Raw genomic sequence first — 17,313 nt, 5'->3', positions numbered from 1 at the left:
TTTTTTCTATCCCACGTTGGAAAACGTTAAATAATATGTACATATGCTAGATGCATGACCGGATGCGTGCGCTGGAATGAGAGATTGAGAAGGTCCCTCGGTCTCCGCTAGGCGGCAGTATGACGTTGAGGGACGCATCCAGGTTGACAGCGGCCAGAGAGCCAGGGACAGACTGCGTGAGCGAAAGAATGTCTTAGGAAAATATCATAAAAATACAGAATTCCTTGCATTTCACAGTGCAAAAAACTCAGGACAGGTTTACTTTGGCTTATAACAGATAGAAAAGCAACATTAATAGGGAGAGAATGCGTAAGCTTGCAGAAGTTGCACTATTTCAAACAGATTGAAGAAATGAATGGAGGATTTTAACTTATAGGCACGCGCTCGAGAGCTCTTCGCATCATCATTTTTAAGCGAAAAGAGAAAATAAATGTGTTCTTTCTAATATTATGAGAATTGTTGAGTTTCAAACAAGTAAACAGAAAATGACGCGCATCACTACCTCTCCTCTCTACGCCTCTCTCATCCTGCGCATCCTACGCCTCGGGTAGCAGGCGTGAAGAGAGTGGGCGAAACGAAACAGCTGGAGTTCTGGAGTTCTGGTCTGCAGTGGTCGTCTCGTATGCTGAGAACTATTACATAACTGTCGTTGAGTAATTGTGATCATAAGGTGATCGTAATTGAAACCACGTGCCATCTGTAACAGATGACACCAGCACGAATCAGTCACTCTCATCGACACTCTCAGCAGTGTCTGCTCAACACAAGAGGACTCCTTTTACACGATAGATAGATAGATAGATAGATAGATATATAGATTTTTAATAGTTATTGAGATATTGTAATAGTCAGGTGGATGTTTTAATAGTTTTTTCAAATGTTTAAGTAACCTGTGGTCGCTAGGGTTGCGCAAGACACATTTTAACAGATTTTGCGCCCCGAGTTTTTATTGAAATTCTTTTAAAAATGTTGACCCCTGAAAATTATGGATAGACAGAAACCAAAATAAAACAAAAAACGAATGAATGAGTCAATGAATTAATCAGTGTGACAGTGAATATTCAGAGGACTAACGGCGCGCACTACTGTGTGGCAAACAGATGCGCATCTGAACAGTCATGGCATTTGATTAAATTTTAAACTGATACTGACCAGCTGTCTATGGTGTGTTACTGAGTCCGTATAAGACAATGTAACACTGTTATAACATCACGTCTCCTTTTTTCTTGTGTTTTTTTTTTAACCAAGGGTTTAAATTCATGCTGAGTAATCAAGGTAGCTCAGTGTGACAGCGTCATTAAGCCCATATGATTTAACCATATGCATATTCTGCGAGTGGCAGGTGATAAGTTCTCCAACTTATGAGATTTAAAGTACTGAAAGTCCCCCCCCCCCTCTCTTTGGGCTCATCTCCAGGTCCCGCACGCTCCAGCGCCCGGCCCGTTCACTTTCACCCCGCCTCAGTTCGGTGGGGTGGGGGTAAGGGGGGAGCCGCTTGCACCCTGGCCGAATGCCGCCTCACTGCCTCCGCTATATAAACACACATTGGAAGCTCGCTGTGCGACTTGAACTCACATGAGAAACTGTATGTGAAGAGAGAGAGAGCTAGAGCGCAAGAGAGAGGTAGAGAGTGAAAACCGCATCAGAAAACGGGCTAGCGAGACGCACTACAGTCATCTGAAGATTTTTACTGCTCCATAGGCATCAAACTTCGGAGGATTATTTCTTTCATTTATTTCTGCGTCTTCCTTATGACCATTACTTATGATTTCAGTGCATTTAAAGAGATTATATCGAGCTTTCCTGTAAGATATTTTTAAAAACAATAAGTAAAACCTTTTTTTTTTTCAAAAAGTAACTCAAAGCTAACTTTGAAACAAGTTTGGAATTTAGAACAAAATTTCTAAATGAAGTTTAAAGTTTGACAGGTTCACGCCAAATTGACAAAAAAAAAAAAAAAAAAAAAAGAAAAAAGAAAAATCAACTTAAAAGTCACGGGAATATTTGAAAACGATTTGCAGAAATTTAAAATGATATACAAACATTTAAGATCGATTTGTAATATCCAGCATTGTGTTAATTAAACACTTCAATTTATTCATTTACTCTTCATTAGAAAACTTTGCGCTGCCTTTTGGTGAGAGATTCTTCTAAGCTATTTTTGCTTTTCAGAATAATTGTAGCAGCAAATCATATATAAACACAATAAGTCACTCAAATACTCCCGAGAAGGCTTTAACCACTGTAGTGCTCATCACTCCATATATTTGATACAAGTCCCGGACGTTCACAGCCATGCTCTTCGAGAGTTTTGACCTTGTCTCGGCGCTGGCGACGCTGGCTGCGTGTTTAGTGTCCATGGCACTTCTTCTGGCCGTGTCCCAGCAACTCTGGCAGCTGAGATGGACCGCAACACGGGACAAGAGCTGCAAGCTGCCTATGCCCAAGGGCTCCATGGGGTTCCCCATCATTGGAGAAACATGCCACTGGTTCTTTCAGGTAAGTGCTCCATCTCCGTGTGTCTTTCCAAATTTCCATTCGCCTTGCTGTCGGACGCACACCGCTCCGGTGCGCGCCAGGCACCGCGGATTCGTGCGCTCACAAGTGTATAGTCTCCCTGTAGGTAACTGGGTTGTTAAAGACACATCAAGAGTAGGATAACGTCCACTAATGTTTTTCGCAAGTGTGCGCTCGAAACGCAATATTGCGCTTTAAAAAGTGAACTGCCTGCAGGTTAGTTGTTCCCACGTGTGCAATATCATCCGTGCCATATTTCCATGGTGTTAATAAGCTGTCTGTTTTAGATAGCCAACAGTTTTTGTTCTTCATACAGCCAGTTCTCAATCCACGTGGAACAACCTGTTTGCGTCTGCCAAGAAAGGCGCGCTCCGTTCCAGAAATATTGTAGTCTTTGGCTTCCGATGCGCGCTAGAACACAGCCACTGAGCACTGCTTGTCAAAGCGCGCATAAACTACTCTTGGCGCGCGGGCTGGGCTTGATCGCTAGGGCAGGTAGTGTTTCGCGCTCTCATTGAGCTTCTGTGTAATTACGCGCGTCGGGTACTTTAGACGATCGCGCATGGTGCGCATAGAGTACTTTCAGGGAGTCTCTGTGACATGTTCCTTAATACATCAGGGAAGTTTGTGAACGCTCACACGGCTGGTATTAGAACATAGAAAATAAGGTAGTACATGAAACGAATAAAAATCAGCACAGCGGCCATAATGTGGTTAAAAAAATTAAAAGTAGGTTATTACACGAACCTAAGATGTAAAAAAAAAAAAAAAAAAAAAAAAACATTCCATAGAGTAAAAATCGTGAATAAATGCCTTAGGAATTCTTTCCATATTAAATCCATGGTGCGCATTAGGATGTACCTGGACATTGGCTTACAGCAGCTGGAGTGGGTTGCTTTTAACTGAGATTTGCTGAGATTCAGTAAGGAGGAATGTCCTGGTCTGAGTGGTGTACAGATCAAATTCTCTGGTCAGGAATAGATTCTCCAAAGATTCTGGAAATCCAGGAGAGAATTTCCATGCAGCTGGCAGACTCTCTACAAAAACAAACAGGCTTGTCTGCAGAGTTATATATTTAAAATCAATAGGATTTGGTCCGGTTCATTTGTGCCAAACTTGTGTCATTTCTATAGCGCAAGGCATGACTGCAAGGTGACTGAGAGCTACTGTGCAAAACATGCAGTTTGAAATGTTGATCTCTCAAATGTTGATCTCTCTCCTTCTTGTGCTTCTGAAAACGTGCATTGCTTTTTAACAGTCTGTGTATTCCGATACATTTAAGACAATCCCTTATATTAGTTGGTTAGCCCCTTTTGTGGTCCACATCTCTGTCTGTAAGCCTCAGCAGAGCAGCAGTTGAATCCAAAAGTGGGTCGAATCTATGATTGACAAAAATTTATGGACTCAGAGGAGTGTAATTTTTTTATTTATTTTTTGCTCTCTTGCGGTGTCTGTTGTCTTGAATTATGAAATGATTTTATATTTTGTCTGTGTATGAATTTTCAACAGACCACAAAAAAATATCTGGTCAGAACTTTTTTTTTTGTCCTCTTCTCAACGGGTGCTCCAAATTTTGCTGAAATAACCATATATGGAGCATAAAATTAACAGTGACTATGCCAGGGCCATTACTTTTTAATTGTGTGCTGATCATTTATGGTCAGTTCAGACTTAACATTAATAATGATCCTTATATAAGCACAAATTCCTTTGCAGTTCACCCAGTGGGCAACTCTCCCTTACCTCTTCCCCACGTCTCCACCTTGACCTAAATCACTCCAGTCTGGGTGGCAATAAAGTTGCCCACCAGGGGGTCAAAACAAACACACCCACACCCTGGGACAAAGACTAAATGGCTTGGGGCTCTGATCAGAATTCCAGAGAGCATGGCCTGTAGAGACCTGGGGGATTTAGGAACAGTCTTCCTGCAACCCCTCTCTCTTGCTTTCTGGCTTTCTCCTGGAGCTTGTCGGGATTAGTGAGCATGAAACGGACATGACTGGCACCAGTGCGGTGTGGCCCCTTTTTCACCTCTGGAACGCACCACCAACCCCTCAAACAGCCTCTTGTCTTTAGGAACAGGGGACGGGGGGGTGAAAGCGAAGGGGGCTTGGCAGCAGTAGTGGGAGGAGGAGAAAGGTAGGGGGATAGAAAAGAGAAGAAAGGGGGTCCCCGGGGGTGAGCGCTCACACTGCACTGAACAACCATAATCTCTCTCCACAAAGTGTTTCCAGGTCAAAGGGGAGCCTATTCTCTCAGCTCGTCCACATTAAGGTTCTTTCCGCTTGTCTCGTGGGCTTTGGTGTTTGCTCAGTATTAATCGAAACCATTTCTCTCTGATGGCGATTGCTGATTCTATTATTGCTGATACTGTGTTGTCCGAAATTCCCATATCTCCTTTCATTTATGCAGAGCCATGTGCCTCCAAGAACACCCTCTTTGGCGGGTACACCCAAGGGTGACTGATGGCCAAATAATTGGGACCTCAAGTCCCACTGCCTCTTCTTGCTTTCCCCCTCTCTCTTTGCAGAAATTCTGTCTATACCCCAATGGAGACGGGCCAACGCACACATCCTGAGAGATTCCAACGGGCTATTTCAGTAAATGGACATATTATCTTTATTTACGCTGAGACTGTGGGTCAGCATACGGAGAGCTCCTCCCGTGCCATTACCTGCCACTCTGAACCAATAAACACAGCAGCCCCCAGACTAAGCCATGCAGACACATACTGTACACACACATGGATATATACAGAAGGACCTGAGGACAAGGGTCAGAATAATGAGTGATACAAATAAAGAGCACGGAGCAGAACGATGTGCCAAGGAAAACTTGCTGTACACTTTTCAATTCCCGCCACTCCATCCATTTTTCTTTTCTTCTCGCCTTTCTTCATGGCACTCGTATACTGAAGAAACACATTGAAGTGATTGAAATTGCATATGAAATTGCACCCCCCCCAGTCCCTCACGTAGCACCCCTGTGTTCAGGTCAACTGTAGCTGATCTGAATAAATATAATTAAAGGGTTTTTTTGTGATCTTAATAAAGGGGTCATTTGTATAACATTTCCACTGGCACACAAAGGCTACATTTATGTAGTGGGAGGCTCGCCTGGTGTCCAATTTACACAGAAATTTGTATTTTTAGTCCTGTGCACTCTGTGTGGAATGGGCCAGTGGAAAAAAAAGTGGTCCTCTTTTTTGCGCCCCCTTGTAAAATATCTGATAAATTCTTTTTTAAAATAAAAGAAACTATTGAATGTGGCGAGTTAACCCTTTCACCTCCAGAGGCAGAGAACAGGCATGTTTTGTGTGAGGTCGGAGAGCATAAAACTGAACACACACGGAATGTAAAATACATCTGACCTGTTAAGCTGTTTTAAAATACAAGAATCTATTATTCATTTTGCCTATTTATCGTCATATCTATTTTCTTCTGATTCTAAGGCTTTAAATACGTCAAGGAGAAAAGTGACAAAAACTATGCAGCTGCACGAGCTTCTGACACAGACGTTCTTCTCCCGAGAGCCCTGTGCAGTTTATTGTCTTCAAGCAACGTCTGACATGTGTTTTGCGGTCCAAATGAATGTGGAAAGCTTTTTCGTCTTATCGCTGAAGATCATCTAACCTCAACCTCTAACGGAGTTCTTGAACCCAGTCTGCCTTCGCTCAAAATAAACAGGCTGTTATTTGAGTGACAGCCGATTTCACTTGGTTTTTTTAAGAAAACGCGCTTGGAGCAACAAAGTCACCATGACCATACATGCATGCAAAAGTGAACGGACGCACCGGCCGCATACATGTGTGTTTGTTTGACAGTGCGAGTAAGCTGCAGATTATTACCTCATAGCTTTTCCAGTGTGTGGAGCTTTTGTGCGTCAGTGACCCTTTTGGGTTTTTTGTTTTATTTGGTTCTCTGCACGTCTGAGCTTCTGTGGCCTTGTGAAATAAGGAAGGACATTTCTCACCTTCTAGCCAAATAACATCTGCGTGGCCAAGCCCAGCGCGTTTGTCTCCCCATTTTGCCTCACAACCTGTTCTGCTATTTCCAGCACGCCGAGTCACTTTTCTACGAAGCAGACTGATCATTAAACCATCCTAATCACATTTTCTTATGCTCACCTCACTGTCAGTCACTTCCAAGCAGGAAAACCATCTTCCAGCACACATTTTGCACTTTTTTCCCCTTTGTACTACACAAATGGATCCTCTCTGGCTGCCCTTCTGTGTACACTTGTTTCAGAGGGACTGGCCCCTACATGTGTAAATACACACATGTAGATGTGAGAAATGTATATGTGTTTTTGGTGATGTAGTGTGTGACCATACATTGCATACTTTCAGTACTCATGGAGGGGTGGAAAAAAGGCCCCGGCCTTGTAAGGATGACAGCATGTGGTATTTAAAATGGATGTCCTTGTTCCCATAATTATCAAACACACCAAGTTCACGCAGGTTACACTTGACGTCAAAATAGAAACATCTGAAGGGGAAATATGACAGATCAAAGACCATAAACAAACATAATATAATACAAATTACAAGTTCACTTTTGTGTAAATGTGTTTATACATTGAAATCAACAGAGAGAAAGTTAGAGAGTGTCCTTATGTCGGGCATGTGTGAAAGACGGCCTTGTTCTGGGTCTGTCAGGTTGAAAACAGCTCCTTTCTCTCTCATACTGACTGGTCCCACTGCTGGGAGGTGAGCATGCACACACAAAATCATCCATCATCACACACACTCAGTTCTCACCATGTGGTGAAAGATACTACATTTATTTTCCCCCGCTTCCCCTGCATTGCTTTTGGATGTGTGTGTGTGTGCATGTGGTTGTTCATGTCAGCATTACCTCTTGCCCTCACACTCACCTGATATGTGAAATCCTCAGTGTCTTTAAGGATAGACTGGCTGTGAGTTGGCCAGTGAACATTTCTCTCACCCCACACACTGTCCATGCAGTGGCTGTGCCCCCTGTCTAACACCTGGCGAGGTCCTGGGACGTCATGTGTCTGTTTGGCCATGGACAGTGTTCCTCTGGGGGAATCTTCGGTCATACTGTTTTAGAACAATGTCTAAAAGTGTTTCTTACTGATTAACCTTGTTTTCTGAAGTAGAAACTGGTCGGTTATGATTCTAGAATCAGGAGTTCTGATTCCAGCTTCCCACAAAGAACCATAAATGTTTGAATATGACATAATCCCCCCAAAACTATAAAACCCAAAACAGGCTTTTGCTGGAAAAGTTGTGAAAACTGAGAAAGAAAAGTGTGAAAGTGTGAAATATGGTTTAAATTGTCCACCACTGCAGATTTTACAGCCATACTTTCTCCCACATGTTCAGCTAGTTCTGGTTAAACTTTGGCTGTTGTGAAAGTGAGACGTAATCCCCTTTTGTCTGACCTTGTCTACCCTCGGTGTGCATATATCTCGTTAGTTTGATCTTATAATCTCACAATTTAATTAAGCCGATAATTTGTTATAGGATTTTAGGGGCCAAGGTGCCATGCGGGTCATAAGACATTTGCTAAGTCTTCAGAAATCTCAGCCAGTCATGAGCTAAGATTGGCATTTATTGTCTCTGATATCATTGAGGTGTTGGATATGTCAGTCAGCCAAGGACAAAGGTCAGAAGAGAGAAGGGAAAAGGTCAGAGGAAGCATGAGTAAGATCAAAAAAACAACAAAAAAACAAAAAAACAAAGTGAAGTTAAGATTTCACTGACAGACAGTTTTATGTCAAAAATTAAAATGCGATGCACTTCAGATTATGCCCATACGTTTACGCTCTTTAATGTTGGCCGACGTACTGTATGTTATAAAATTTCAACGGCAAGACATCATTCATTAACTAATCCGTTCACTTGTTTATATATAGAGGTGAGATACCCAGCTTTTGGCCACAAGTACAAAAAAGAGAGGTGGAACGCTTATTTGCCCATCTCCAAAGAGACTGGTTGCTGGACTAAGGGCAGACAGGAAGGGCGCTGGGAAGTACTTGCCATCATAGTTAAAGCAACAATATGCTCAGGATCTGTCCCTCATATTTGAGACCAGGAGATGGTGTGAAAGTGAATGTGACAAGAGCTACTTTGTCCATACACATATTTTGAAGAGACTATAAAATGTTCCAGAAGTATGCAGTTTGAATTCTGCCACCTTTGCTTGTGGGTTCTCAATTCTGAACATAAGTGATATTAAGCCAGTTACCTAAGCCATAAATGCCATAAAAGCACTCCAAAAAGAAATCTGTCAAGGGTAAAACAATCTATAATATAATAAAATACTTTAATTCATGATTTATGTTACTTGCAAAAACAATTTTGCTTGACATTAACACACAGAACCAAGCATATAGCATGCTGAGCTGAAGCATGCATGCTGAAGTGTATTCAGACTAGTTTCTCTCAGCCAAACAGGAAAAAAAAACCTTGCATGCTGCTAAATTTATCCTTGCAAATAAGAGTGTGAGTGTTGGAGTGTGCTCGATGAAACTGGTCACAATTTTTTTGGTAAGGGAGGGGGGAGGGTGGCAAGGGGAGCAAACAGCTCTAATACCACTTCCTGCCATGGGGTCAGTATGTGTGTGTGAGGCTGAGAGGTTACAGGCTGTCTTTATGTGCTCAGCAGAGGTCTCAAGGGCCAGAGGCAATTACTATGTGTTATACAGGGCAACTCACTCCAGAGCTAAGAGTCTTTTTTCATGTTCATAATGTTACTCAACTAGACTTGGATGTGCATGATGACTAAAAATTAGTTTTACTTTAGTATTGTGCAAAATAATGCATTTATTTACAATGTATTTCTTTATGCTCAAAATACATACAGTTTTAACACAGTCAGGCAGAATCAGGTTCATGTCTCCTGGCCTGAGAAAGCCTGAAATGTGTTTCTGTAACCCTTAAACGTCCCTTTTAGATGTTTGGGGTAATCATTCTGCTTGTTCTTAAATTGTAGAGGTTAAGGGGTCAAAGGTGAAAATTTGCAGGATGTACTGGATTCCTTGCTGATTAGCACTTTCAGCCAATCTTTCACACAACACACCGACTTCTTAGAGCTAATTGCTGTGCTCATACTCATTAGATCACTTCTCTCAGCATGATCCTGAAGGCTAAGCCTGAGCCCCTTCTAGCTAAAGCTAACCCAATTGCATAAAGAATGCTGTGAACACAATTTTTCTACTGAGGGGGACACACCTGCAGAGGCCCCCCCAACACACACAATTTAATGGGTTATTGCTAGGCTAAAGGCTAATAATGTCACTGAAACTACAAAGGTAATAATTCTGTTTAATTTAAGGTTTGAAACCAACAAAAATGTTGTTGTTGGCAAAAAATTTTCATAAAAAAAGCACAGTGACCATGTTTCAGGCAAGTTGGTGACTTATTAAAATCATAATATTAACAATACTGTACAGTATTATTTTAAAATAAAATATTGCACTGATAAAGGCCTTGAGCTGAAACCTTTGTGTTTTGTCATGCTGGTGATTAATGTAAAATAAAATATTAAGTGACAAAAGAGCGCGGTGCAATGGCTTTGTGAAAATAAAATATCCTAAAATAAATTAAAAGGTAATTTATACTTTATAATATATGTAATTTTAAAAATATATAATTTTAAGATTAATAATATAATATATATTTTTTTTCTCACAGTCAATCAATAAATTTTTATTTACTGTAGCAGTTTGCCATTTTTTTACAGTGTAACGTCAAATGCATATACTTATTTGATTTATTAATCTATTCCACTGTTTAATCTGCAACTAATGTATTTTCTTCTTCTTGCATCCACTTCTCTTTTTCAGGGTGCAGGTTTCCATGCATCAAGGAGGCAGAAGTATGGGAACGTATTCAAGACACACCTGCTGGGACGGCCGCTCATCCGGGTCACAGGGGCAGAGAATGTGCGAAAGGTTCTGATGGGAGAGCACAGTCTGGTCACTGTGGACTGGCCCCAAAGCACCAGCACTCTACTGGGTCCCAACAGTCTGGCCAACTCTATAGGAGTCATCCACCGCAAAAGGAGAAAGGTAAGGTCCATATACGGTTGTTTAACACTCAAATGTAGTCTTGTTATGTGTGGGAACCATCCTTATCTCCTAATGGATGGTTTTTGTGTGCACCATTTCCCTGCCTTGCCAATGAAAAATTTTTTGAATTTGTGAAAGGACAAAATAGAGTAAGAACGAGAGATGCAGTGAAAGAAGCAAGATAGTAGGTCAAATGGAAAAGGCTGTGCAGGTCCAGATTTGGAGACAGATACCCACAATGCCTTGCTCCCCTGCTCACTATTGTTCCACATAACAGTCTGCTCACAATGGAGGATTATGCTCATAACTAGATTCTCCAAAAATCCAACCCATTGTTCGGGGACAAAATAGCTTTTCTCTGGTTCTTCAGTCCCTTGGAGGCTTGAGTTTCACCCCACACACCTGTTCCATTGAGGGGTCAGCGGGGTGTAATCAGTCTGGTTAATCCTCCAGGTCCAGGGCCTCACGCAAACCCCCTAATGACTGCTAATTAGTCAGCCAGCCTCAGACGGACAAAGACCGCCTTATGGACCCCCTTCAGCCAGGTTTCAATGTCCTGCTCTGCGCACAAATTTCATAAATATATTTTCATTTGTTCTTCAACCTCTCTGGAGGCATACATACTGGAAATGTATGTTCGTCAACAGGACCTGTTAGAGCCTCTAAGCTCTCTGGGACGACATTTGGGAAAGAAAAGAATTCCCTGTAAATGTCTCTTCGAAGACAATTACTACATATATATATATGTACTGGAGAGACGCTGAATGCAAGCATTAGATCCAAATGGCGATGTGAGCTTGGGATGTAGCTATATAAATTATGCAATTTTTATCTTTATCTGTGTGCTGGTCACTAACAGGATGCACAACAGCTCACAGAGTAATATTAAAAGCAACTACATCACACTTGTTCATGTAGCTATAGAGCAGAAGGGCCTATCAAACTGTGCATTTGGTGAGGTGTTGAATTTATTAGGTTGGCCAGTAGAGGGCACAGGATCTTAATTCTGCACTCACCTGCCTACACAAAGTGTTCTGGCTGTGAATGAGGGATTTTGTTTTAGTCAGCGGGGGAGAGAGAGAAGAGAGAGAGAGCGATTGGGAAAAGTAGAGAGAAGTGTAAAGAAAGTGAATGGTTTGGGGGAGAGAATAAAGAGGTCTTTACATTCTGGTCAAACCAGCAGCTTTGAGCAGTTTTATATAATTTAAGACATATGGAAATTATTAGGGTGGGGGAGTTTTAAAAGGCTGTGTGTATGTGTGTGGAAAGTGCAGTAAAAGAAGTCACGTTTTGTAATGAAGACAGGCGGCTGTTTTTTTTTTCCAGTAGTATTCAAATCCTGTATAATGGGGACTGGCATTAGTGGTGCTTGACTGACATCTGTCTAGTACGCAAAGACTCGCAAAAGGAAATAGTATCCTTCAAAAAAAATCCCAAACTAATAAGCAGCATAAATATGGTGTTGCATTGCATATATTAAATTATGGATAGTAGCTAAGGGATGTGCCATAAAAGGATCCGATGTTAGTTATGTTGTTGAATGGACAGATATCTACTGTTTTTTTTTATACATGGAGAAGGACACTGAAAACCAAGTGTAAATAGGTGTGAAATAAGGTTTTAGTTTAGGGTTAGTTTAGAGTTAGAGATGAAGTGTGTCTGAGAAGAACAGCACGGAAAGGAGACACAAAGAAATAGGTCTTGGAGAGAGAAAGTCAGACAGAGAGACAGGAGGAGGACACATAAGTCTCCGCCCCCCTTTCCTTTACTACTGTGGAAAAAAGTGGGGTGGACACGAGGTATTTGGAATGAGATGGCATATAAAAAGTGCTATTGTTAGTAGTGGGCACTGGAACATGGATGCTATTTCACTAAACAAACCAGCACAACTGAGGTACATTAGAAATGCGCTTCTGCGGCCAGGAAAATCTTACCTTTGCCTTTCACCCTCACTGCTGATGTAGAGGGAACTCTCTCAGATATTCTGAGAGTGAGGTGGAGTTCGGTGAGTGGCAGTTAAAAGTATGGGAACATCAAATAAGTAAGGACTTCAGAATTAATGAGAATGTTCTATGCTTTAACATGCACTTCATGCAACCATGCTTTAGACAAATAAGCTTGGCCTTTAGGTGCTGAGTATGGCTTCAGGATAATATTTTAATGAAAATTTCTTGGCTGTAGTAGAGCACAGACGTGCCAGATTGTGATGGATGATGTGATTCATGGGCCAGCAGCATTGTGGGAAGTGTAGTTCAGCAGTGCAGGTCCATAAGCAAAAAAAAGTAAAAAACAAATAATTTTTGCAACAGTGCAACTCTGTTTTCATGCAATATACATGTAGATACAAACTCTTAAATAATATTGCTGTCAGTCAGTTTCAAACATCTGGACAGGTTCATAAACCTGCATGTTTTTGGAAGCAGATCCCTCCCACTGTTTGCTTGGGCTGATCAGATCATGTCCTGGGCTCTTTGGTAAAACAAGATGAAGTTGTGGGACTTAAGAAATCCTTATTAAAATCTTCATCTGATTGCAAAACTATTTATCATGTCATATTTGTTCTCTATTGATGCAAGCACAGCAGACTGATTGCATTTTCAATTGTGTTTCTCAGATCTTTGCTAAAGTCTTCAGTCATGAGGCTCTGGAGACCTACCTGCCCAAGATCCAGCAGGTCATTCAGGAGACCCTGCGGGTGTGGAGCTCCAATCCTGACCCCATCAACGTTTATCAGGAATCCCAGCGACTCTCCTTCCACATGGCAGTGCGTGTACTCCTGGGTTTCCGCGTCTCTGAAGAGGAGATGCACTGTCTTTTCAGCACTTTCCAGGATTTTGTGGAGAATGTTTTTAGCCTTCCCATCGACCTGCCGTTTAGTGGTTATAGGAAGGTAAAATGTCAATATGTGTTGTCTAAATCTCTTCAAAATAGAGAAAGGGATTGGATCGTCTCTGCACATAATGTACACAGTGATAGATCAACAAAGAGTCTTCAACTAATAAACTTTTTTGTACGTTTGCAGGGTATTCGTGCAAGAGACTCACTCCAGAAAAGCATAGAAAAAGCCATCAGAGAGAAACCTCTCCACACACAGGGGAAAGATTACACTGATGCTCTTGATGTGCTTCTAGAGAGCGCCAAGGAGAACAACACAGAGCTTACAATGCAGGAGCTCAAGGTGAGCGAGGCACCACTGATACACTACAGCTCTGTAAACAACATTTCAAGGCCTCATAGGCACGCTTTCCTGAGTGAAGGCTAATCCCAACAGTAATCAGCAAAATTATAAAAAATCATGATATGTAAAACAAACATAGTGGAAAAAAACATATGGTGAATCTATAAAGCGAGAGAAATGTTGATTATAAATGTACAGCATAATGATACTAAAACTATTGATAATTTGTTTCATCAGACAACACACTAATGTCAAACTCTACAGGAATCAAATGTGAGCACTTCTTGTGCACTTTGCCTACTGAGCACTATTTGTGTCGTGTATAAGTGAGTGTTAAGACAGTTGTAGCATATGTAGGGTCTTTCAAACCAGTGATAAAGAGAGTTTCCTCTTCTTTTGGGATGCTTTCTTAAAAGGCAGCTGACTAGGTAGGCAAGGCAGTCAGTGTTAAAAAATTGAATAACCACCTAATAGAGGAGTTCTTACTGAAGTCTTACTGAAACTGAGATATTTTATCAGTTGTTTATGTCTTTTTAATGCTGTACATTACACATCTGTAAAACTGGTCATGGTTTTCACCACACAGTCTCTTTTCAGTGTGAGGTCAAACTGTGATTACATATTAAAGCAAAACAGGAAGTCAACACTGTGATATTGAGAGGCTTGTGGCGACTCTCTGGCAGCACACTTTACCCACTGACTGCTCTCTTTATTTCTCTTCTCTCTTTCCTGCTCAATTCTCTAGTCGCATATCCAAACCGGGATGACAGACATTTAATGACACAGATAATAGTCTATAAATGCTTCCCTGTGGGCTATTGGTACCTGGTTATTCCACTCCGGTCATACGTTTTAGCTTTTTTCTTTTGTACATGCGTAGTCTCCTCAGACAGTGGCGGCAGGGGTGGCTTCCAGGCCTGTCAACACCAACTCACTGGCAAGCATTTAAAAAAGTAAAGGAGAGAGAAGAGAGAGAGAGAAAAAAACCTGTGTGAGATGGCTGCCAAACCTCAAAGAAAAAAGAAGAGAGAAGGAAAGAAAAGAAATAAAGAAGCTCCATCCTAAAAATTCAGAAAAAGTCAGATTGCAGTGAAGTAGCTGACAAGAGACGATATATAATATACACTACTGTTCAGAAGTTTGGGAGCAGTCATTTTTTTTCTCAAGAAATTAATACATTTATTCAGCAAATATGCATTAAAAGTAACAGTAAAGGCATTTATAATTTTGCAAAATGTTTCTATTTCAAATAAATGCTGTTCTTTTGAACTTTCTATTCATTAAATAATCCAAAGAAAAAGTGGTTTGCACAAATATAAGCGGCATATCATTGATAATAATAAATGTTTCTTGAGCACCAGATCAGCATTTGAAACTGAAGACTTTAGTAATGCTGCTAAAAATTCAGCTTTGCCACAGAAATAAATTACATTTAAAATATTTTAAAATAGAAAACAGTTATTTTAAATGTTTGTATAACCCACAAGTAGTATTCAATGATATTTAAAAATATATATATATTATGACAGATAGGAGTTTCTGCAAAGTTTTATCACAGTAATCAAACCACAAGTCATCAGTAACAGATGTCAACGTGCCAGAATATTAGTGTCAAATATCTATATGTCATTTAGTCACAAATCTCTTTCTTTCTCCCTTAGGAGTCCACTATTGAGCTGATCTTCGCTGCTTTTGCCACGACAGCCAGTGCCAGCACGTCTCTGATCATGCAGCTGCTGCGACACTACGAACACCCTGCAGTGCTGGAGAAGCTGCGTGAGGAGCTGCGGAGTTGCGGTCTGCTGCATGATGGCTGTCTGTGCCAGGGTGAACTGCGACTGGACAGCATCATTAGCCTCAAGTACCTGGACTGCGTGATCAAAGAGGTCCTGCGTCTGTTTGCCCCTGTGTCTGGAGGTTACCGCATTGCCACCACAGACCTTTGAGCTGGATGTGAGTTGTTGAAGATCTGCAGCTACTTTAACCCAAAAGTTAAAATTTCTGTTGTCATTTAGTCGTATTCATTTTTGTGCTTTTTTGGCATAACTTTCAATTGAGATTCTGGATGTAGGAAAGGAGTTTTGTTGACATAAAATTACAAGTCAGTGGGTCCAGTGTTGTTGCAAATATCAAAGAAAAAGAAAGTTATACAGGTTGGGAAAGATCTGACGATGAGTAAATGATGTCGGAATTATGTTTTTTTTTTTGTTAATTATGCTTTAAATGTTTTGTATTGTTGTTTTATGTTAATGCACATCTGTTTTATCCTAATAACTAGTGTTATTTTAGTATTCTTTCTATGCTATTATATTATTTATTAATATTTTGAATTGGCTTTTATTTTTATCTTGTCAGTTTTTTTGTTTTGCACTTTTGTCATTTGTCATTTTATTTCCAGTTAGTTGCCTTCAGTTAGTAGTCTTTCATCTAATATTTATATTTTATTATCATATTATATATTTATTTATATTAAATTAGATTTTTAATAGGTTTAGTTTTAGTTGACACAGTAACAACAGTTCTAATCACCTTTTTGCCTGTCTGTCAGGGTGTACAGGTACCCAAAGGTTGGAGTGTCATGTACAGCATCCGTGACACCCACGACACCTCAGCTGTGTTCAAGGACGTGGAGGCCTTTGACCCAGACCGGTTTAGCCCAGAGCGGGGCGAGGATCGTGAGGGCCGCTTCCACTATCTGCCCTTTGGCGGTGGTGTTCGCTCCTGCCTTGGCAAGCAGCTGGCCACTCTCTTCCTCAAACTCCTAGCTGTGGAGCTCGCGGGAGGGAGCCGTTTCGAACTGGCCACACGGACATTCCCACGCTTGATTTCGGTCCCTGTGGTGCACCCCACCGACGGCCTTCGTGTAAAATTCTTCGGCCTTGACTCCAATCAGAATCAGATCATGGCCAAATCGAGTGAGATGTTGGATGTCACCGTGTGACAGACTGGGCAGAAAAAGGAACAGACTTCATATTCTGAGCTGTCACCTGAAGTTCAAAAGACTCTCATTTGCCAAAAATGTATAGTCTATCATTTGTAAAGAAGTATATCATAAATATATAAGATGAACTGAACATATTGCTACATCAGGAGAGCACAAGAGGAAGGTTTCAAAAGAAGAGGTGAAAGGGACAGTCATATAAGCCGATGTAGATGTCACTTTTGGGTCTTGAGATGAGAAGGTTTGTGTGAGTGTTTTTTCGGGGATGCTGAGTTTCATTAATATGTATATACAGTATGTGTGGTTTCTCTGTGTGTAAATACATTACGTTTTCTTGTGCAAATGTACGTGTGTGCCTGTTTGCGTGTGTGGACAGGTTGTTTTTCAGCTAAGGTATTAGGAGTTAGAGTAGGCAGTGTAAAGTAGTATGAATGGGAGGATTGTGTAATTTACTCAGGTGTGTTAGCAGTACAGAAGGAGCTTTCAGACTAACCCAGTACTTGTTATACTGCTCTGTACAATTCATAATATTATTTGTAAGAGAGCATGAAAAGGAGGTGAGCGATAAACAGAGATATATGACTAGACAGAGACTATAACCTGTGCAGGCTCAACAAAACAAGTTATAGAGGGAATGAGG

The 17,313-nt window shown here is 41.0% G+C and overlaps 1 protein-coding gene across 1 annotated transcript; it reads left to right on the top strand.

Moving 5' to 3' along the window:
* The first annotated feature begins 2,284 nt into the window (after window positions 1-2,284).
* Window positions 2,285-16,839, top strand: LOC109094047 (cytochrome P450 26B1). The gene is given in 7 exon segments (XM_019107719.2): window positions 2,285-2,499; window positions 10,330-10,554; window positions 13,169-13,444; window positions 13,577-13,732; window positions 15,394-15,666; window positions 15,668-15,685; window positions 16,281-16,839. Coding segments are annotated over 7 exon segments (1,545 nt in total). The 5' UTR covers window positions 2,285-2,295; the 3' UTR covers window positions 16,674-16,839.
* The last annotated feature ends 474 nt before the right edge of the window (window positions 16,840-17,313 follow it).

The sequence above is a fragment of the Cyprinus carpio genome, chromosome A7 (genome assembly GCF_018340385.1).
Source record: "Cyprinus carpio isolate SPL01 chromosome A7, ASM1834038v1, whole genome shotgun sequence".
Taxonomy (NCBI): domain Eukaryota; kingdom Metazoa; phylum Chordata; class Actinopteri; order Cypriniformes; family Cyprinidae; genus Cyprinus; species Cyprinus carpio.
The sequence above is the reverse complement of the archived record's forward strand: the minus strand, read 5'-3'. Positions and strand labels throughout refer to the sequence as shown.